Genomic DNA, 23,323 nt, shown 5'->3' with positions numbered 1-23,323 from the left:
TGGAAGCAAAAAGCTAGTTAAATAAACTGATTTAGAGCCTCTAGGTTATACTTTTTTGGCTGTCCTGAGCTACATAATTCAGAGCATTAATTAATTCTTACTGCAAACTTTTTCTTCCTGTTTTTAAAACAACTGAGCTTTATATTAGTTACTACAAGAAGTGTTAAAGTTCATGATTATATAGAAAAGGAATCAGAGCACTCAACTGGCAATTTCTATTTATCTAAGCCAGAGTAAATGTTTATACAATATCTGCCAACATAACAAAATATGCCTGTCACTTACCACATTAAACATGATTACATACAGCTTAATTTACTGAATAGCAACTTAAGCAGACTTTGGAGGTGCACGGAATTTTACAGTATGAATAAAGCAGGAAAAACGCCTATTCTCTTTTGCCACAAAAGTGATTGCAAAGCTTTACAATGGGCTTCCTGTTGCACTGGGAAAAAGGAGAGAACCTCAGAAAATTCTGTGTGAAAGTATCTGTATGTGAGAGCAACAGACCAGCAGCAAAAGCCTCCAAGACAGAAGGAAGCTGTTCCTTCAAATAATACTTAAGTCTTTTCTTAAGAATGTTTATTGATTCATTAACGATATGGAACACAAAGGTATCCCGATAAGGATGCACGTTTTTCCCCAAAGGAAATAAAACCAGGGAAAACCCCCACCACCCATTTACAGAGCACAGAACGGCATTTTGGTGGAAGTTTGCTTTAATTCCGGCACATTATGTGTGAAGCGTGTGTGTGTGTGTGTGTGTGTGTGTGCGCGTGTGTGCGTGCACGGATGAGCCACAATACCATCTGCACAGCAAGTGCCACATATGTGAGCGTTACGAGCCATCACCGCCGCTGCTATGCTCAGAAGTAGATGCATTCTACGCCACGCACACACACAAATACAAGTGACTTTACGCACCCAGGGCTGAATTTTGCTGCCCTGACCCGCCCGGCCATGCAAGCAGCATCCCGGCCGCCAGTGGGGGACAACTCGCAGACCAGCAGAAACCCACTAAAAAACAGCTGTATCCACCGAACAAGTAGGATCTCCAGCGGACCGCCCGGATTTTCGGCAACCCCGGCCTGAGGCGCCGCACCGCCCTCTGCTACTCACAGGATACACGGGCACGGCGCTACACGGACCCCAGCACGGCCGCCCCCGCAGCCCCCGCGTAACACCCACCTAGACAGAGCTGCGTGACCTTCCCTTTTCATCCCGGGCTTATAAATAATAAAGGCGGCTTTAAACCCTTCCTAATTGCTCTCTGCAAGCCGCTGCATCGGTTTCTGCAGCACCCGAGCGCCCCCTCCCCCCCCCACAAAGTTTCTCCGCTCCGCACCTGAGCGGCGCGATGCGCACGGCGGCGGTGGCGACCCCGGCCCTGCGCGAGGGCAATTCCGGCCGCCTCCCCGCGATTCGTTTCCATCCGTAACCGATGGGGAGCTCGGAACACGGTTCCCGCCGCCTCCCTGCGACCGGCTGCTGCGGGGAGCCCGTAAATCACTCCCCGCCGCTGCCTCAACTCACCCCGAGCGCCGCGGGGTGATCGCGCCGGGGACAAACCGAACGGCTCCGCTGCGGCTGCGGCGCCCCCCCCGCCCGGCCCGGCCCGGCCAGCGCCGGCACCCGCCGCGGCCACCCGCTCCGCTCGGCAGCGCCCCCGCGTACCTGCCGCTGCCGCCGCCGCCCGCCGGCGGGGCCGCCTCCTCCGCCCGCTGTCCCCCGCCGGGCGCCCCATCCCGGCGCTGCGCTCCGGACCGAGCCGCGCCAGCGCGGGGGCGGGGCCTCGCAGGTCCCGCCCCCCGCCCCCTCCCGGCCTCTAATGTATCGATTCCCGCCCCCCCGCCCCGCCCCGCCGCCCCCGCCCCGCCCCGCCCCGCCCCCCCCGCCGCGCCAACAGCGCCCCCGCCCCGCCGCGCCCGCTGCCAACTTTCCGGTGTGTCCGTCCGCCCCCGGCGCGGCCCCCGGCGCCCCCGGCAGCGCGGCCCCGCCACGGCGGGGGGGCCCCGCCCCGGCCGCTGACCCGCGCCTCCATCCCCCGCTCCCGGCCGCGGCTGCGTGCGCGGAGCCGCCGCAAACTTCGCCTGTAGTTCTGCCGCTGCCGACCCACCTCGGCCAAACCTGGCCCCCCCGCCCGCAGCCCCCTGCCCCCCCCGCCTCCAGCCCCCGCGCCCCCTACTCACAGCCCCCTCCACGTCCAGTCCCCGCCCCCCCATCCAGCCCCCTGCGCCCCCCGCAGCCGCGGAAGGAACCGCGGGGCGAAGCCGCGGGCAGGGCACCCCGCTCCGCGCCCGCGGTGCCGCCGCGCAGCGCCGGTCATTCCTACTTGGAAAGGAAAAAGTCCCAGCGAGCGATGCCATTGCGCGGGGTAACGAGCCTCAGTTTTGCGGAGGAGTGTTTCGGGGGGGTGTGGGGGTGGCTGTCCTTGAAGTGACATCTTTCTAAGTGCCTCTCCAAAATCCCCACAGATAGTCCAGAAACAAAGGGTTTAATCCCAGAAATGAAGTCCAGGAAATAGCTGTCACTAATTCATTTTTCTTCGCATGAAAGATAAATTAATTAAGGCTTACAGTGCCACGAAATATTTTGGATGCCCCTGCGAGGAAAAAAAAAATAAATAGGCTTAGTTGCCAAACTGTATCATCTGTGCCTGTTTGACTGGAAATCAGAAAAAAATCTGAGTAAAAACCATTTTTGCCGGGGAAACATCCCTGTGGCTCACATGTGGCTCCCAGGTCCCTGCCCCGAGCCGCACGCTGCCACCACCGGCTGCCACCATCGCGAGCCTCGGAAGGCTGGCACTTCGTACTCCCAATTTTTTGGGCTGATCCTGCAGGTTTTTCCGCATGCAGCAGTCACAGCGGGAGCGTTGCCTCTTGAGAACTGATTCATCCAAGGAAGGGCGCCAGGATTTGGCCCATAGTAAATCCTCTTTAGAGATGATGCCAACAAAATCTCTCGGCCATGGGAATAGGACGTTTTTGGCAACTCCGTCCCTTGGCTGTCTCTCTCTGATGTTTCCTAGTGGTGACAGGCTAAAGGCGAGATCATTACGGGCTTCCTCACAGCAAACACAGCACAGCTATGTTGCACCCCAGGAGCTGCCGCCTGGTTAAAGGTGCAAGGACGTTCGTTATTTTCCCTTAAAACAGCCCTAATCTGGAAACCATCAAAATCTGCACAGTGCATAAAAATGCTGCGATAGAGCCTACCCGCTCGGTTAGGAATCAGATTGCAACCTGAGGACAAAAAAGCTTAGAGTGCCTCAAAGAGGAGGATTTGGCTCACAGATTAGCTCCGTGGCCTTTTCGCTGGAAGTCAAACACCAAGCAGACCCACCGCCATGTGGATTTATGGAGGGTCTGGGCACCCAGGTGCAAGATACCCACACCAGGACGTTACAGCTGGGGTTTGCTTCTTGGATTTTGAAATGCTTGCTGGTGGTGCCAGCCAGAAAAAACACAGTCCTAGAAAAGCCACCCACCTCTTCATTTGAGACACGGTTCTTGTGACGGGCCTCGCCATTCGCACCGCCGGGGCACGGAGGTACGGCACAGCCTGCGGCATCTGCTTGGGCCGTGGCTGCGCACTCCCCTCTGCTCCGAGAGGGGCAGCTGGTGGGAACAGACCTTTCTTCTCCACTATACATCCCAGCCGCAAGCTGACTCAAGGCTTCCATATATCAGGATGAGAGATTAATACAGCTTAAATCTCCTTCTGCTTCCATTAGGCAGATGACACTACGCTGAGAATCTGATCGCGTTCCTGCAGGGCAGAGGGTTTCAGTCTAGGACAGCATTTTAGAGGATTCTGGCATAGCCAAGACTAATATCTTGTGTCTGCATTTAAATATGGTAGTTTATTATAGTTTCAAAATTTGCTGCATGGCTAGAAACCACTTTATGTAAGGCTTTAAAGCATGTGCACTTACAACACGTGTGCAGTCAGGGAATTACACAGCCACAGGTTTTTAAACACAAATACATGCAGGCTCCTATTGATATGATAAACTATCAGTAACATGTGCTGCAAAGCTTCTTAAATCCTCATTGACACAACAGAGCACTATTGTGTCAATAGTGAGCAGATTAATGGGGTATTGTCAGGCTATTTCAGGCCTTAACTTTCATTTATCCTAAAACTTGTTCTTCATTGTAACTCTTAACCTTTGGATTCTGCCAACACAGTTCTTGTCACAAATATACTAATGGAATTAAAAGAAACCTGGCTTTTAAATGTTAATTACCTCTAGAATGATTGATTTGTAAAAGAAACACATCAGCAGAATCTGAAAGTACAGAGGCACGATAAAATGGAGCGAGTGTCAGCCCAGGAGGCAGAAACGCTGGAGGACCAGCTCTGGCTCCATGCGCCTGTCCCTCCCTCTGAGATGGTAATGAGAGCACTTACTCACCTATCGCACAGGTATAGTTTATGGATTATTCCTATTGTCTAAAGTACTTTTCACCCTCTAAGTGTTTTACAGACTTAGGCAACACTCGTTCATGAATTTGAAAATGTAAGCAAAATACTCAAAATTTACATACAGATAAAAGAACCACCATCTGTTAGAACAACAAATTGAGTTTTTGCTTCATTAAAATACAGATAATACTAAACTAATATGTGTTTAAACCAGACATTTCATTCTGCTTGAATGCCTCCATTGGGTTTATAACCAAGGCTGAATTGATTTCAGCAAGCAGAAGCGTTCATTACAATCACTGCTTCAGCCACACGGTGATTTGGTACGCGCAGTGCAGGGCAGTTTGCACGTTGGGAAACACTTTCCCAGCACGACTGGCTGGGAAAGTGTGAGCAAACGGTGCATCCCTAGGAAACACCAAGCGCTGAGGGGAATGGTATGGATGGTTTCCCCCTGCCCGAGCCAGAGCTGAACCAGTGACTCAGCACAGTACACGGCTTCTGAATGAAATATGAAACTTGTATTTTGAGGACGTGTTCATTTAAGCTGTGTCATTTCCAATAAAAACAGCAAACGTCAGTTACAGAAGGATGGTCAAATCACAGTAATGCCAGGAGGCGTTGATGTTATATCCTAAGAGTCATTATAATTTAGCTAAAGATTTTCCTCCTCCGTTCTCTTTTTTTCCTGCAAAAAGGCACCACATTTCGCCAGTGCATACAGACACCTGCCTATGGCATGACATTGTATAGAGGAATAGGTACATAATTTAATATGCGTCAGATATATAATTTCCGATGAAGTAGATATGCACAGGTTTTATATTCACTGGCCTTAAATCTGAGTTGCAAAGTGCGGATGTTATGACTTACCTTGACTGTAATTAAGTTTGATAATAAAAGAGAGTAGAATTTATTTATTATAACTGCATAAAATTTGTTCGACTATTTAAGGTGCTATTCAATGAATAATGCTCCCATAGCAGGGGTAAATATTAGCCTGCCTGATAATATTAGTGTCTATTAACAACCTAGAAAAGTTATTTTCATACAGCTCTGGTTTTATGTGCCTTCGCGCCTTCTCAATATCTGGGGAGCCATTGCACGGGGCAGGGCAGGCGTGTATAGTATGTGAATAAGTGTAGAACAGTTTCCCTTTTCATCCCTATTGACCCGTGAAGAATTCTCTTCTTTGGATTTTTAAGAACGTAAATGTAGAAAGTGGGAAACTCAAGCTAAAATGCTTTGCAGCTCATCACCGGAACAGGGTTAAAGCCGCATAAGCTGAAACTGATCGCTCATTGCGATCACCATTCGCCTGGACAATGCAGAATTACATGTTTTCTAATGCTTACCTCTGTTAGATGGATGCCTACTGTTCCTGGCTTTAGCATCCAGCCTCCATGAAACCCTTGCTGAAGTTATTGCCTATTTGTAGCCACTTACTCACCCCTGTACCCCATGGTTTAGATCCCAAGAAGATGGGTCTTTAATCTGCCTGGAGTGCACTTAGATCCTATCCCTGTTCCATCACCCTGAACCTTGTTGCCTGGGGACAGACAGGTGAAAATCCCAGTGTTTGGCTGGCAAAACGATAAAACTGAGCCAACTGTTTTCTTTCTCCTGAAGTCCTGAGCTGGTAGCAGTATCAATGCAAGTCAGAAGTGTGACATTTCAGAACATTGTCACTTGTGATTTACACCAATAGGCTAAAAATAGCAAATTGTTAATATAACAAGGCTGTGCTGTGTTGATACAGGCAAGTAATTGTTTATAAGTCAAGTACTGTATCAAGGGTGGTAAGTTTAAGAAAAGACATCCTAATTTGATCCTTGTAAAGAGTATCCGATTCAGGTAGCACTTAAGTGTAGCTCTTCATAAAACCTGAAGGAAAGAAAGTAATTCTCTCCTGTTTTCCAAATGATGTGCAACTCCCCCTTTTTCACCTACAAAAGGTGAAAATCACCCTTGCCAGTTGTCAGAAAATTAATAAGAGGCACTTAAAAGTGATTAGCATTTTGTAAAATGTAGGAAGACACAAAACAGTTTCAATGCTTTCTTTTAGCATCTTCTTGGGTACTGTGCTGAGAATCGTTTTGAAAGAATTTCTGACTGTCAAAACTTCAATTTATCATCATTGTTCTCTTTTTTATATATCTTTCTAATCTGCCTCCTCATTTGGAGGGATATGTAGAAATCTCAGGTTGTATGCCTGTCACTTGAAGGCGTAGTGATAATTTTCTGCTAACACTGATGGGCTGTGCATCCAAACTTGGCAACTTCATCCTGGCTCTGTATAGGATCAGCATGTGCATATGCTTCCACTCTCGTCATTTATCTCTCCAGCTGGTGTAAGGAATGGGTCCACACTGCTATGCCATACCCACCCACGATCACCTGACATCAGCTTACCTTGAGAAGCGTACAGAACACTATATTGAATATTTAAGCGATAAATCTAATAGCTGCTCTCAGTTCTTACTTAGGCAAAAGTCTGACTGAAATTCAATACACTGGCTCTCCAATTCCTCCCATCTACCTCTGGGGAGGTAAAGGAGATGTGCCAGTAATTAATAAAAATAATTGGGAAAATAATACTTTTTTAAATGCCTTGGCAGTATACTGTGGGGGTCAGCCAGCGGGGATCATGTGGGATCCTGCACGGATGAACCTGAGGCCAGAAATTCCCCCTCTGCAGAGGCTGTGGGGCTGGCGGAGCCCCATGTCAGCCACGGGGGGGGGTGGGGTGGGTGGGAAGAAATAGACACAGACACAATATTTGTGATGTGCTGTCCTGTGTATTTTCCTACTTGAAACATGCTTACAGTGAAATCTGGATGGCTGTACGTCAAAGTTAAGAAAAGGGATTCAAGCAATAAACTAACTGGGCACAGGCCTGTAAAACTGGTCTTTCCGGCCTGCAAGCTCCCAGTCAGGGCCAACGCTGAAACCTGGCGCTCAGGCCAGCAGTTCTGGCCATGGCGCTCTCCTGCAAAGGTCACGGCAATGGTAGGATGTGATTAATTCCTGGTCCTTGCAAAAGAATAATCTTGTAAAAAACCTGATCCCACAGAGGGACAGCTGTACAGGGCAGAGCTAGGAACAGGAGAGCCAAGCGGAAGGCATTGCCATGGAGCCCTCTGGCACGGAGTGGGGGGTGCTGCCAGCTCCCCTCAGCGCTCACTGAGAACAGGATCAGGATCACTGAAAGCAAGAAAACGCCATTTTCTGTACAATGGGCTAGGTATATTACGTCACCTATCTTTTGATAGGGGATTAATTTCAGACATCTAAGGTATTATCAACAAAATATTGTACTTGGATTTAATGGCACACTTCCGAGGTGATCTTCCTTACAGCCCACAATTTTCATTTCCAAAATTTCTTTTGTCATACTGCTACTCAGTACAGCTCCACCGTCTGCAGGGTTTACCTACGCTTTTCCTCACTAGTAGTAAAATATGATGCCATTTCCAGGCATAGACAGAGGAAAAGAAGTATTGGTAACAAATCTATGTTCATGGCATATAATCGCAAGACGACAAGACACTTAATGTTATCTATTTATGTTATATATAGCACCTACTGTTACACAAAATCGCTTTTCAGTCCCATTTTAGGGGATTACCTAATCCTGTAATTGATTCTGTGTGACGAGTCCCCCTTGTCCTATGGAGACCCAGTGACCTTCAGAACAGGGACAGGCCTGAAAACAGTCCATTATTTCACTGTTATTTATGTGTAAATTACAAGATAATGTGGGATGGGAACAGATGATAATTTTATCTTTTTATTTACTTCACTGGGCTCAGATTTTACATGTTTTTTGTCCCGGCCCAGAAGAAAAATGACTCCCTGTCAGTAAGAATGACCAAGGACAAGACTGGTGTTTTCTTTAAGGTAAATCAAGTAGTCCCTTAGAAACTCAGCTGATCATACAGGTTCCCAAACAGCTCAGAGCTACAGTAAAGCTACTATCTACTGTAACTGCCACATCTCAAATCTTGCAGTTAAGGGGTGAGGCAATTGCTCACTGGTTATAAATACCAACAGATTAGTTTATCTATAGATTGGTATCTTATTACTCATTCCAGAGTCCATAAAATTCAACACGAATCAGCTTGGCTTCGTGTATCAGCAATCCCATCCTGCACAAAGGTGAGTCCACAGGTACTGGCTGATGACATTTTATGGTTGTGGAGGTTTTAGTATCACAGAAAACAAGCAATGGGGCATGCGTGCATGTGTAGGCTTACACAGACACATCCACAGACACACGTAAGCCTTGCTCCTTTGCTGTCCCACCAAATATAACTCCCTGGATTAAGGCCTTAAATAAGACTCTAAGAATGTAATTTAGTACAGTCTGAATCTCCCTTGGGCAAGCCTGAGGTGGCTCCTTGGGCTGTCACAGCTAAGCAGCTGTCCAGCCTGACGCTAGCTCAGGAGCCAAAAACCTGCCTCATCTGGGGGACAGTAAAACACTTGTCAAGGATCAGACAGACATTGTTCATGGCTGATGGAGGGAGGGTGCTTAGAAAATAGTTAATGCCAGTAATCACTAAGAATAGAAAGGTAAACAAACTGCTTGTAAATTTGTGTTTGCTCGAACTCTGAAATAAAGCCTTACCACGTTTCCCCTGTGCATTCCTGACCAGCAAGGGGGTGGACTCTCATCCTGGGTTTGGGGAAAGATGATCAAACTATTTACTTACGCCTCTGTGACACACACAGAAAGTTCACAGCCCACACACCATCAGTTATGACAGGACTTGGCACGTTAACTTGAGTTTCTTTTTAGCGTATGCCCCTTGACATCTCAGTATCTGACTTGAGCCTACGATATTGTGTTCTTGAGGCATAGGTGGACACCTTTGATTATTTTTTCAACACTTACGGCCTTATCTAATATTGCAGTTTGTTTGAAAAAATGACTTCTAGATCTGGTGTACTCTCGTGTGCTAGCTGTGGGCTGAAAAATCTGCGGAGTAGCCATGATTTCTATTCAATAACCATAACAGAGCCATCCATGAAAGGTTTGCTTTTCTCTGTTCTGTGCTTTGCATGTTAGTGCAGAAGAAAAATTTCCACTTACAGAAAGTGAGTGAATACAAACAATTATTATTCTCTAGATACCACATTATCAAACCGAAGCGGTGAAAGTGAGTGCAGGTGGCTTTGTTCCTTTGGAGTTACTGCTACTCCTTCCCCCCCACGGACATTTGAAATGGGGCACCATGTCTGAGAGCCACCCTCATATTACTGATCCTGGGACATCTCTTACTACTTTTCTTTCATGGGTGTAAAATGACATATTTTCGCCTTTGAGGTGATGGTAGGTGAGAAGGAGCTAGGTGGCCCATGTCATCCCCACGTTGTTTCACTGATCACAGTCTGCCAGCTGCTTGTATGACTATGCATGTCAGCCCACTAATCTTGAGTGATGCAAAGCTCCAGGGAGTCTGGGGTAATACCATTGTCTGTGACAAGTCATGCAGGAAACAGTCATGCAAAGGAGCTGTCAGGGAGGGGGCTTGGTCTAGAAGAGGAGGGGTGTGTGGGGTCAAAAGTGTAGAAAGCGCTTTGGATCCAAGGCAATATAAATTAGCAGTGGCACCTATTCTATCCCACAAAATCTTGTTGCAGCACATACTGGAAGAATTAACATAGGAAAAATATACAACAAAGAAGTAACCAGTGATCATCAAGTTACTACTAAATCCCCTGGATGGTGCTTGACTTGGAAAAACAGGTTCAGGTAGGAATGCCAATACTATTATCTGACGTGGCTCCAAAAAAAAAAAAAAAAAAAAAAAAAAAAAAAAAGAGTAAGCCGTGACATCTCCATTCAAGCCCAGAGACTGCTGCAGGCACTCTGTTCCCTCTGCTGCTTGCAGTGATGCAGTCGTGGCTGCCGTGGCTGTTAGCTACAGATGTCCCCTTTTCTGTGTCTTTGTGGATAAGCGGAGGGTGCGAAAAGTGGTTCTTTATCTGAGAAGCAATGGAAGAAACAGCACTTGTGGCTCCAGCCAAAGTTTTCCAGCTCCTTTTATAGATTTGACTTTTTAAAATTAGTTGCATAATGAGGTGCCAGGATTTTAGCAGCCTGTTATTGCAAATAAATCATTTTATAATAAAGTCTCTACTGTCCAGTAGCCAAAGATAACTACAGGTTATTCTCAGCTTTCCTATCAAAAGCTGTTTCAGAGTTGGGTATTTTATCCGAGTACTTCAGATGCTGCCTGAAGAACTTCCTGTGTTAAGAAGAACCCTGTTTATTTTGTGCATATGTACTTGGCATGCTGGCATGGAATGCCTGGTTGGTGCCTTCTCTCCCTGCCGTCATTAGCCACACGTGTGCATCAGGCCAAGAGCTCAACACTAAACCAGAGAGGGACCGAAACGTCTCTGCATCCTCCTGTATCCAGACCACACAGAAACACTCCTCATATGTGGTAGGGGGGACGCGGCTGCATGAAGCAGAGGCTCAGCTGGCACCCTGCCACCTGGCAAGTCCCCCGGCTCTGCCCCAGGCTTGGAGCGTGCTGCCAGGTGGGACAGCACTTTGTCCTGGCAGCGACGAGAAGAGAGTGGAGCTGGGGGAAGACACCAGAGCAGAGGGGGGAGAAAGCAGATGGTCCAATGCTTAGCCAGGTGACAGGTAATTTAAGAGCAGGTCAGAGCCGAGGTCAAGCTCGGACTCCTATCATGTCACATTGCCAGGACGCAAGCTCAGGTGAGCTTTGGACATGTCAGGAGAGGGATGTTAGGCCATACGACTTCGTAGTACAAGACCCAAGCCAGCAGCTCTCTGAGAGGTGGATTGTGTATCACTCCTGCCCATCAGTAATGTCATGGCGCTGATGTCAGGCTGACAATTTAGATTCAAAAGCCTTCCTAGAAGGATCAGGATAGCACGTGTGCATGTGTTCCTGGGGTTGCTGGCCATCTGGGCTGCTCCTAAAGCCGTGTGGTTTTACACCCTGCCCACGTTTCAGGCATCCTGTATCCAGCATGTCACCAGGGAGACCTGCATGCGCTAACTTGCTCTCTGATCTACACCCCTTCATAGACTTTCAACACAGCCAAAGCCTATGTTCTCCCTAGGATCTTCAAAACCCTTTCAAAAAAGACCTGATGACAGAAAGCCTTGATTTCTGTTGGGACTGCATGAAGAACGCTCTTTTCTCTCAGTTGCCAAACAAACAACAAAAAAGTGAAATGTATTTTTCAAACTCTTCCTTACATATAAAATGTCCTGGCAGGTTTATCATATAATATCCATTGCAGCAGTGGAAAATATCAAAGGGTCATGGTTTGAAATTAAACAAAAAAGCACCCTTTGCTGTCTCAAAAGCAATACACTGTTCCCTCTTCCTCCTTTTCCTTTCTCACCTGCAAATTGCCATGCAGTTTGGTGAAGCAGGATTAAGTAGCCACAATAAACATACCCATGTGAGGCCAGCAAGTGCAAATGGAAGGAATCGCTTTACTTTTTAGCCCAAACCTTCTGTTACTGCGGCAAATGGGATTTTTTTCTTGCAGCTGACTAACAGAAGCCGATTTAGGCCCTTTGCACTTGCTGCCAGCCAGTGTTCTCATTCCAAAAATAGCCTATTGAAGAAAGAAGTGTCAGTTGCTGTCTTCAACAGGCTGCTTTCTAAACCCATTGTTAGAAGGTACCTACTTCAAATGAAACCTGGCGCGTTACCATGTCGGTGGGCAAAGTGCCACCTAACAGATGGGCAGTGGGTAGGCAATGCCAGGGATTCAGCCTGTAGATCAACCTTGAGTAACAAGGTTGTATTCCCACCTGAGAACGTCAAAGCCTGTAGCTGTGCTCTACCATAACCTGTGTCCTTACATGCATTGCTGCCCAGCCACCTCTACGGAGTATTTAAAACATATTTCTTTGGTGTTGAGCCCATACTGCTCTGCTCGACAGGGCACCAGGTCTGAGTTTTGGCTGGGTGAGCCTGGCCTGCCACTCTCTGCGATGAAGGTGTGGGCAGGACCACGTGAGTAGTGTGTGTCTTTCAGTGCCTTTCTCCCCACGGTGGCATTTCCCAGCAAACATGTGGGAAAACACTTCAGAATGCTGTAGTCGTGGCAAAAGCTTCCAGAAACACCTCAGCAGCTGTGGGAACGGTGAGAAACCACAATGTAGGTATCTCTGACTTGGGCTGCGGGAGTCCAGCACAGGGTTAATCTCAGTGCTCAGGTCCCCCCTACACTTAGTGTTAACATACGCCCAAGTATCAGGTGGTGAGAGCAATCCTGCTCTCATTTTGTACTAGTCTCACAAATCCCCACACTCTCAAGTGCGTCACAAGAGCATCAGGCCTCGATGAACTGGGATTTGTATGCCACAGCCTCAGGAGACGAGTCTGATGATGAAATCTCCACCTTTCAATGCGTCCTGTGCAAAAAAAAAAGCCTCAGCCTTCGAGTGAAATGCCAGCCTGTGCGTGGAGACTTTATCTAGGTTCTTCTGTAGTACTTATTTGTATGAAATGTGTTACAGACAGTCTCAAATTAATGCATGTAAACTCTATCTGCATCTTTTCAAAATCCCCTCTTATATGTCCCATGAAGCTATTAGTTTAGCTATCACTAGGTATTAAAATTTAAAAGGGTCACTAAATGCATACTGCTAGAAGGAAACAACATTAGTTACACATTACCAGAACAAAACTAAATTAAGAAACAGCTCATTTCCTTTGTACCATCAATATTTTACTCAGCCATAGCCTGGATGCTTGTACTCAGAAAAAGGAATTAATCATTCATGTGCTAATGTACATCCATTATTTTTAAATCATCACTTAAGTAATCATTTTTGTGTGTGCTCAGATGTGTGATGCCTGCTTATGGAAGTGCAGGAAAAATCAATACAAATTAAATAAAATCTAAAAGGTGGGTATCTGTGAAACAGATGCAAAAGAGTCCTCCATGCAATAAAATCGTAATCAAATTTCTGTAAAACTCTGTTAGGGAGCCATAATTTGAAAAAAATACCGGTCTAATGCTAAACTTATTTATATGCCATGCTACCCTCTTTATTTTGGTGCAAGCATACACAATGCCATTCATCACAGATTCTGTCTTGAAACCTGCGTAAAACTGAAACAACAAAAGCTTTATTGCCATTTAATTTGGTATTGCCACTTCCCAACAGTTTTATTTACCGAGAATCGCAGCGCTCGTATCGTAACACGGTCTGTGTCTGCACTCGGGGCAGGTTCCCCAAGCCCTTCCCAAGGGAGGTGCAGGAAGCCCCGTGGAAGCGCTTCCAGGCGCGGCGTGCGCAGGGCTCCCTGCTCGCACTGCGTGCTGCACGCCGGGCGTGAGCAACGAGGCACCGCGGCTCAGCACAGACAACGTTTTCCTTTCCTGCAAAGTGTCACACAGCCTTTAACATCTACCCGGTACTGATCACAATAATCAAAGTCTCCTTTCCCCACCTCCCTGAAATGGACTAACGGTATCTCCTGGGCTGGATTTGCTGCTGCCTTGGGCTTGTCATTTACACCCATGGAAAGTGCTTCCAACTGGAGAGCCCTGCTTTGCTCACACGTAAATTACAGCTACTTTACTCAGACATAAATGTCTATCTAAGGTGCCAAGTAGTGAAGAACAGAAGTTAGTGCTGGCTGCATATAAGAAGAGTTAAGATGGTCCTATTAGATTGGAGCCCACAGTCCCACGGAAATTAAATTACCTTTGCTGAAAGTATGATTGCTTCTTTTGGGCTACCCGTATCAGTGAAAGAATATGGCAAAGCTGTTAGATCCCTGCAAGAACGGTGAATTTCACAGAAGAGCAGCGTAATACTCAATGCAGGATTTGGTGTAGAGTGCTGTATGTTTTTTTCTTCTATTGCTTCAGTAATTTTATGGTGATGTATTTTGATGACAATTTAAGGGAGCTCTGTGTTTATGAGGCAATAACAAAATCTCCTGCAAAATAAATTCCAAGTCCAAGTTGTCTATTAATATATATATAGTATGGCTTCTTGTGAATTAATGGAGATGAGCCGGAACAATGCTCAGGAGAAAGCAAGAGTGAGCGTGTACCTTGGTGGGAAGCCTTGGGTTCCTTTTTCATCTCAGACCTGACATTCTCAGCCTGTGACATGGCGACACTGGTTAAGCAGGCAATACTTCCATTTTGCAGCAACGTCTGAGGGCTAGCAGTGCGTCCCACTCAGCTCTGCACCAAACCCAATGCTTTCCAATATTTTGTTTTGAATAAAGGACCTCTTTTCCTTTTTTCTTCCTCTCTTTCCCTTCTTCCTACATCAAAATCTTGTCCAGCTGAAATTTCTGTGAAAACCAGTGCATCTCTGTGAACTGTTTCTCCCTCACCACAACATCACACGTCCAGCCAGCTCACCTGCAAATGTCACTGACTCTGAGCAAAAAGAAGCACGTAAGTATAACCAGCTTACTGAGAACGGGTAACAGAAGCACCATGAACTGACCGTGATCCAGATGTAGCATGAATGACTGTATTTTAGACTGCAAGGAACTGAGAATTTAACTTATCTTGGAGAGAAGTACCTGGTGAAGCTGGGTTTGGCCACAGCCTAGGGACTCCCCGAGGAGCACGCAGCAGCTCAGTACACGCCATGTAGGCACCAAACCAAGCACACCGTTTACATCCCCTGGCAGTGCAGAGCAACCACTGATGAGTTGCCAGTCCAGCACACAGACATAAGTCCATAACCCTGGAGAACCGGATTGGATCTGTTTATTTAATTTCAGCCTAATTAAGTGACAATGCATGGTCATGAGCAGTATACAAGGCAAAAAAGCCCCCAGTTGCCAGATGAAGCATTTACCAGCTCCGAAAAACGCTGCCAGTTAACTGTGCAGGGCAAGCACTCTTACAATTACACAAACAGTTAAATAAATACGGATTTTAAAGTTCTTCTCACTTTTTATCAAATACAGCTGTTCTCAAGGCCTACAGCAAGAGGGAGGGAGGTGAATGGGAGGGCAATGAGCTTCTCAGTCCCCATGAGTGCCACCTGGGTGGGTGGAGGGAGGACCCTCTTCTAAATGAGATGCATTTGTGTTGGTGACACAGGTTCTTTGCATGAGCCGTCTGCAGGGATCTACCTGACCACTTAAGATTAAAGTTGCTGTTGATACGAATGCAAAGTTTGACCTATAATTAAAAAACCAAAACAACCCAGGTCATTTTTCTGGGTGCCCAAAGGACTAAGGGGGTCTTTCCCAGTTCAGAAGCTGCAGGTTGGCTGGGGAACACTTGAGAGATTCAGCTTTCTGCGTGCCTATGGGCCTCCAGAGCTCCCCATGCAGAGGGTCCTTGCAGAGAAACCAGAGCGGGAGCTTGCACAGATGTAGAGAATTGCCCCAAACCTACGTCTGTGCATCCACCGTCCCAAAACACGCACACATACGCCTTTTTTGCCTTTGCTCAAATTCAGCAAAGTGTTAAGTGTCCTGAAATGCACTTCATATGATGTGAAGGATAAAAATGTCTCCGTCTTGCTTGTGCCAGTTTATTGCTAATGTGGGAAGGTGATTCATCAATGGATGAAATGAGATTTTCAAGTTGTTTTAAAATGATGAGGTAGTTTTCAGAGCTCACACAGTTTGTGACTAGATACACGATTTATGAATATATTTGTCAAATAATGTATTTGACAAGTTTTAAAAACATTTCTGGCTAATTGCTTTTATTACTCATCAATCCTGAAAGGGGAATAGCAAGAGAAGATTGTATTTTACAATTCGTGTTTTTCTAGTCTCCCTCTTGTCACAGCTCAGCGAGAGGGATGGCAATGTAAACACTGGATCCATGTCTTCCCAGGGTTTTTCTTTGGTTTCTTGTTGATTTTCTTTGTTCAAGCTAGACTCACCCTTGCAAGTGAAACTAGACAGGAGATTGGCCAGTCCCAAACTTCAATTTACAGTTTTGTAATTGACTGGTGCAATTATGATTGCTTTCAGCACTGTGTGACTTTTTCACAGCCCTTTGACTGATTTTTTGTTTTGATTTCACTCTAAACCATGCCTACGTTTCAATCTATTTCTTACTGGGTCCCATTCAGATGTATCATCTTCAGGATTACGTTTTCCTATTAAAAGCTTGATTGCAAGATGGATTCAGGGCTCAGACACATGCTCACTTAACAAAGCAGATGCATCAATTTCCTCAAGCTGTTTGTTACCACCTGCTTGTCAGACGCCGCGTCCCACCGAGGAGTGGATGGAGAAGACCGTGTGAGCGTTCAGTAGCTGCTTCAATGCAAAGTCTTGTGGCTCAGTTAAATTCCCTGGACATGTTCCCTTCCATCTGCAGATGGCTAAGCCTCGAGCATGCATTTAAGGCCCACTGACGTAGGCTAGAATTATTAATGATCTGAGCAGTTTTCCTGATGGAGACCAGAGTTTCCAGACCTACGATGAGATACACCAGGGGACTTCCAAACCTGTCGCAGGCAGCCGCTGGGGCTCTGCTTCGGCAGAGCAGGCTGCCAGCACCACCGCTGGTGCAGGACCAGGTGCTCAGGCTGGGCAGACGCAGCCCCTCCTGCTGCTGATGCTCATTACCAGGCACAGCTGCTTTTTACTGCCCCTCTGCCAACCACTGCTGCCCTGTAACTCTGCCGGCAGAGCAGACGACGTGCCTCGTCCCTGCACTCTCTGGGCAAAACCAGGCAGCCGGCTTAACCACCTGCTTAAACGATTTAAACCTAATATAGTTTTAAATCCATCACAGCCTAGAGGAAAAATAGGGAGAGGTCTTGGAGACCATTCTGCTGAATACATGTGGGGAAATTTCTGACACTGGACTGGTAACTGGGGGAAGTAAAGCAGTGATGTCCTAAACCGCAGTAATGGTTTTGTTAACTGATATTGTGGGTTTACGGCCACTTCTCTGGGACTACTAGAGGAGAGGGGGTGGGGAGTGTTACTCTCAGATGTAAATCTCTGCAAGATCAGCATGTACACACCCTTCACAAACCTGCTCATGCAGCCTGCACATAAGTCTACAAGGAGTTGTTGATTCAGGTTTTTCTTAGTATCACAAATATGTTTTTTGGAACTTAATGCAGTCTGCTAAACTATCTTTTAGTAAAAAAATAAACCAGAACAACATAGAAGGCATAGCACCAGCCAGTGCTGTGAAGGCCAGACTATTATACTGAGAGCAAGAGCCTGTGCACGTACACTGAATAAACTTCTTTTCCGAGAATGTGCCTTACTCAGATCCAGCCCTGCACACGCACTCTGCTGGGCTGGCTGGCATGGGACAGTTACTGCCTGAGCCAGTCCTCACAGACAAGGGCAAGAGGTGTGTTCTTTACCACTCTTTCTCAGCCTTGAAAATCCATCGCTAAGACACAAAATTCAACAGTCAGCTTTATTTCACTTGTGGCACCGTTTTTGTTTTTGTTTTTGTTGTTTTTGTTTTTTTTTTTCTTGTATGTACATTTTAAAGTTATCTGTGCCTTCAGCAGAGGGTGACAAGCTGTGGTATTGTCACCCAGACAGCTCAGAGATGCCAGCTACAGCAAGCAGGGTGAGCAGAGGCATTTCAGAAACTAATAAGAGTGGAGGGATCTGCATATTCATAGCAGGAGGGAGACGGAGCCACACATACAAACTGAGCAACTGCCACCAATGGGCAAGTTGATTACTATTTATTTGCAGGGGTAGAGAAATGAATTCTAACTGGCTGAGATGCTTTTGTTGTTGTGAAATACATATTTGGCTACAGCAAATGGCTTCAAATCAGAAAAATGACATTTTTGTGCTGGCTGTTTATAAACAGGATGTAGTTAGGGTAAGGCACCCACAGCTGCAGTAGCTGCAGATTTTCAAGGCTAGATTCAAATGCATCGTACTTTATCCTTAGTTTCATATTTGCTATCGCCAAGGCTGTGCAGTGGAACAGGGAACCCAAGAAAATAACCTGACTGATTGGTTGGCACTCAATGTTGTCTGCCAGCTCATTGTTTTCAAGAGAGTTTGTGTCTTTAGCTGAAACTTTAATCAAAGCGTCACAGGCCCAGTCCTGCTTCTGGGAAAGTCAGTGTCAATGTCAGCAGCCTGGTTAAGTGCACAGCGGGGTCTGCACTCAACAAAACTTGAAAACGGGGAAACCTCTTCAATATTAAGAGTGAGTTTAGCTGAGATGAGCGGCAGAACTTCAGAGCCTGTTTCTGGCTGCCTGACCCCAATGGGATGGCAGCTGGAAATGGGCAAGGAGAGGGGTAGGATGATGGGGCAGCATCAGAGATACAGCTTTCTATAAAGACAGGGGCAGCTTTAATCCAGAACTTACCTGTCAGATATATCCTTATCACTCATGATAAAATTGGTGGGAGTGATTTGAGGAAATCACAGAAAAAAGCTATCTTTTGCGTAATTGTGCTAAACTAATTCTTGCTTCTTACAAGAAAAACATTCTGGAGGTAAGAGCAGCTTTCTAAGGCAAAGAAAAGGAAGATAGGTGGGACTATATGTGAATACAATTTAAGAACACAGTAGTTAGCAGATGTATTTTACTGATGAGACTACGTCTGGGGTGCTGTATCCAGTGCTGGAGTACCCAGTACAAGGAAGACATAGACATACTGGACGGAGTCCAGTGAAGGAGTGAGAAGATGACTAAGGTCTCTGAGCATCTGCCAGACATGGGGATTGCTGGGTTTGTTCAGCCTGGGGAAGAGAAGGTTCAGGGGGATCTTACTGGTGTGTATAAATTACCTGATGAGCGGGATGTAAAGAAAACAGAGCCAGACTCTTCTCAGCAGTGCCCAAGGAAAAGAGGCAATGGGCACAAACAGAAATACCAGAAATTCCATTTAAGCATAAGGAAAACTCTTTTTGTACAGTGAGTATGGTCAAACACTGAACACTGGAACAGGCCGCCCAGAGAGGTTGTGGAGCCTTCGTCCTTGGAGGTGCTCAAACCCCAACTGGATACAGTCCTTTGACAGTCTGTTCTGGCTGATCCAGCTCTGAGCAGTGGGACTGGGCTAGATGATGTCCAGAGGTGTCTTCCAACCTCAGCTCTTCTGTGTGATTCTATGATTATTTTATACAGGGAGCAACTGGGAAACATCAGCTTGTTTATTTTATAAAACTTTGTCAGGGGCATTTATGGGTAAGGAATAATGCAACTTGACATGGTGTGGACTACTACTGACCGATGGGTGTCTGCATCTCAGTGTGGTTCAGGAACTACAGTAGTGAAATGTTTAAGCAGTTGACAGAAGTTGTGCTCCAAACTGGTATACATAGGGTTTGCTTTTGACTCCAGTAATAAATAATGCAACTTATCTTTTGCCAGCAAAAAACATTCCTGTGACACCATCAGAAAACTGCAGTGAGGTGGCCATGGTATTCATCATTCTTCAGCTTCCACTCTGTGGACAACAGCTTTTCTTGGTTTTTTTCCCCTATATCTGTCAGTGATGGTACTAATAAGTTTTGAAGCAAAAGAACAATTTGTTACTTTAGAATTAGCACCGTGACTGCTCTTTGTATGGAAATAAGGTTATTCTGCTCTAATGAAATTGCTGAGCTGAATGCACAGTTTGAAGTTCATGACCCATTGAAATGATGATTTATGGACCTTTCTGGCAAATTACCTGTGTTAACATCATACATAATATATTTCTATCACTAGACCTTTGAAAGGAGTTTTCTTTGGCAAGATTCTTCTCTTGTTTGTTGTAGATACTTTTGTTCCCTCAATACTGTCCCATAGGAGGGTTTAAATTTTACAGTGCCCTAGAAAGCTCTTAAGTTTCTGCTTTCAGATAAATGCTTGGTGGTGTCCAGGCTCAGTCCACTTGGGTGGATGTTACAGTGGAAAGCCTTTCTTCTGTACTATCACCAATTTACATATGATCTCAGCTCTGGAAAGACGGGTCATGTTGTCAAGATCTGCACCGAGATGTGACAGAGAAAGAGGTAAGGAGAAAACCAGCAAGACTTATCAGTATGGCCAAGGAAGCTGCAATGTGATGATGTCTGCTCCCACATCTCCCCTTGCCTTCTCGTCTGTGCTCAATGTTAGACTTGTTACATGAGAAGATGAGAAAAATCAATGTGAGATCAAAGAATTAGGGCAAGATCATGGTGGATCAAGAAGCATGTTGCTTATGTAGGATTATAATACAAAGGGCAAAATAAGTATGTGGAGCAAAAAATGCTGGCAAATAGGAAGAGCATGGTGTGGATTTCCCGCTGTTGCATTTCATTCATTGAAAATGCTCAATATATGGCAAATATTTGGGAGACCAGTGCCAGAGCAGTATTTTGTATATTCTGTGGATGGAAGTGTACTGGGAATCTGGTCAGCAGTGTAATTGTTTATATTCATTATAAACAATCTGTGTTATTTGGCAAAAAACCCTGCCTTTCTGAGTTGACTCTTGTTGTTGCTGTTGAGATAGTTCCATCAGCTGGTTGTAATTTTACTTCGGGGGCATACAAAAGTACACTGTATTTCTTCCAAATTATCTGTGGGAGAAACATGAAAAATACACTAAAGGCCCCTTACTCTTGTGGGACATCCTCTGGCCTTCTTTCAATAGTCTTTAAGCACCATAAGAGGATGCAAATAAGTTCAGTTTGTGCGTGCCTTGTAGCACTGTTACATACCTCTGCATCTTCTTTTTCAGTCTTAATCCCCAACTACTTTTGTCTTAAACAACGATAGCAGATAAAATAATGAAGAGAATTGCTATTGAAGGTAAAACGGGGCAAGGGATGGGGGGGCAAAATCTTGCTGTGAAAAAGGTAAACCCCTATTTGGTTTTAAAGATGAAGCAAATAGTAGAGAAGCCATTTTCTGAGCCCTCTGCACAAGGCTGAGTCTCTCCCAGAGAGGTAAGTAGGGTTTCTGCAAGATGGGATGTTGCACTTGTCCTAGCCACCCTGCACCTGAAGCACTTGTGCTTGCTATAAATATGTACTTGTGCTCCTGCCTAGAGCATGGGGAGTGTAAAAGATTTTCTATCTATCAGATATTTGGGAGATTCCAAGTGATCCTTTACTGTATGAGGAAGAATGTATCTTCCGCCCCCCCCCTTTTTTTTTTTCTGCCTAAAATTGCACAGAAAAGGTCTGACAGTGAATTAGCCAGTAAGCTTCATGTAGTCTCAAGTCTGCCCAGAAAGGGTCAAAGCGAGGACGTGAAACCTGAACTTTTACATCCCACGTGTGTGTTCTAGCTACTAGGAACTGGTCACTCCACAGGAGGATTTCTCTGTCACTCCTGAGCTCTTCCAATTTGTAGGAATAATTAAGTATTCATTGAACTAAATGAGAGATGGATTCTACAGTCCAGCAAGTCTGAGCATTCACCTTTGGTGTCACTGATGCAGGTTTGAGTCTCTGCTCCAATGACTCCTCAGAGCAAACAGGCACGGCTGAATTGCTGGGCTGGGATTGCTTTTGCTTGACTGAAGTTTTCCAGAAAAAAAAAAAAAAGAAAAAAGAAACTTTAAACCAAACTGTTTGTTGAAAGAGGCCTGACCAGCTCTGCACAAGCCCTCCCACACCCCTGCTACCTCTCTGACCGCAGACTGATCACACTCCAGCAAACAGCCCGACAAGAACACGTCCCAGCCAGCAGGGTTTTTGAAGCGTTTCACCAGCAGCTTTACTTCCCTGCCCTCCCGACGGCCCCCGCTGCGGGGGAGCGTGTTGTGCTCACACCTGCGCTTAGGGATCGCAACTGCACGAGAACATCAAAGAATTCTCCCACATGCATTAGGTGCTTTAAAATCTTCCCAGTGATTTTCTGTTTTTCCAGCGTTCTCCCCTCGCCCGGTTTTGTCGAGCCGCCGCTCGCCAGGCGTGCAGCCCCCGGGACCCTTACCTGCAGGCAGCGCTGCCAGGGGAGCGCCCGTTCGCTTGGGCTCTGATCTTCCTCCAGGAAGGTGAGGCTCTACTCTCAGCTTACACCCAGGCTATCTGGGCTCCACCGACTTTGACCCAAGGACAGAATTCAGCTCCTTGCAATCTCTGGTGCCAGAGGCTGAGCTTTAGCTCTCCTTCAGCAAGTTTGGCTCTTTCCCCATACCTCCTGCTCTTGGAAAGCGCAAGCGGCAACTTCTCCAAATTTTGATCCGGCCATTTTCATTTGTTCGGTACTTGAAGAGCAGGGTTTATTTACTGAGGATTTACATTTCTCTGAAGTAGAGAGAAACCAAATAGCACTGCTCTTTAAGCGTGCCTCCGCATTTAGAAAGCATTGGGTTACATTTTCCATTTGAAGCTTTTCTTCTTAAAAAAATAATTCAGACATCCCTGCTGAGACTTCCCGGCATTGCCCGCTCCCTGTAACCCAACCCCCCCGCCTGCAGCCCGCTCGCTACTTGCCAGGTGTGCGAGCCTGTGTGTCACACCAAAGGGTTAAGGCGTAACTGTCGGCAACACGAGCTCTGAAAAGGCATTCAAAGGCAGCTTTATGTATTTTTAAGGGTAAGGTGTGTGCTGTTTTGCTAATGGGATTCATTATCTGTATTTTACTGTAAATGCACCTTTCCCTCTATCGGCTGTGAATGAGAAATTAATTTTATTGACTTTTTGGATGGCTTTTGATTAGCGATGGCTCTCTTCCCACAGGCATCCTCTGACATCCTTCCTTTACCTGAGTGCTATCAGAACTAGTAGGAGGCCACCACCATCTCTATTTGAATGAATTCTCTTGTTATTATAGTGTCAGGCACTCAGCATTCTCTGACCCTGCAATCTAGAGGCCCAGAGTTTCTGCACTCCTGGGAAATACTTCTGAAAAATAGTGATAACTAAGATAATAATAATTCTCAGCACTCCTGTAAAGCTTTTAATCCACTGATCTCAAACCAGACAGCGGCACTTACTACTAGAGGAAA

At 46.1% G+C, this 23,323-nt stretch overlaps 1 protein-coding gene across 11 annotated transcripts in view; it reads right to left on the bottom strand.

Moving 5' to 3' along the window:
• Positions 1-23,323, bottom strand: part of SEMA6D (semaphorin 6D) — a 138,135-nt gene that overhangs the window by 28,649 nt on the left and 86,163 nt on the right. For 8 of the 11 annotated variants that reach the window (XM_027792528.2, XM_055809689.1, XM_055809661.1 and 5 more), the window contains exon 1: positions 1,346-1,468. The exons of 1 other annotated variant lie outside the window; for it this stretch is intronic. In XM_027792528.2, the coding sequence (XP_027648329.2) occupies positions 1,346-1,432 (87 nt within the window). In that variant the 5' untranslated portion in view covers positions 1,433-1,468. Of the gene's footprint in view, positions 1-1,345; positions 1,469-1,533; positions 1,554-1,674; positions 1,785-23,323 lie in introns of those variants that run through there. 2 more of the 11 variants (XM_055809670.1, XM_055809684.1) reach the window with 2 other exon arrangements.

Source organism: Falco peregrinus, chromosome 1 (assembly GCF_023634155.1).
Source record: "Falco peregrinus isolate bFalPer1 chromosome 1, bFalPer1.pri, whole genome shotgun sequence".
Taxonomy (NCBI): Eukaryota; Metazoa; Chordata; class Aves; order Falconiformes; family Falconidae; genus Falco; species Falco peregrinus.
This window is presented reverse-complemented; position numbering and strand designations above follow the sequence as displayed.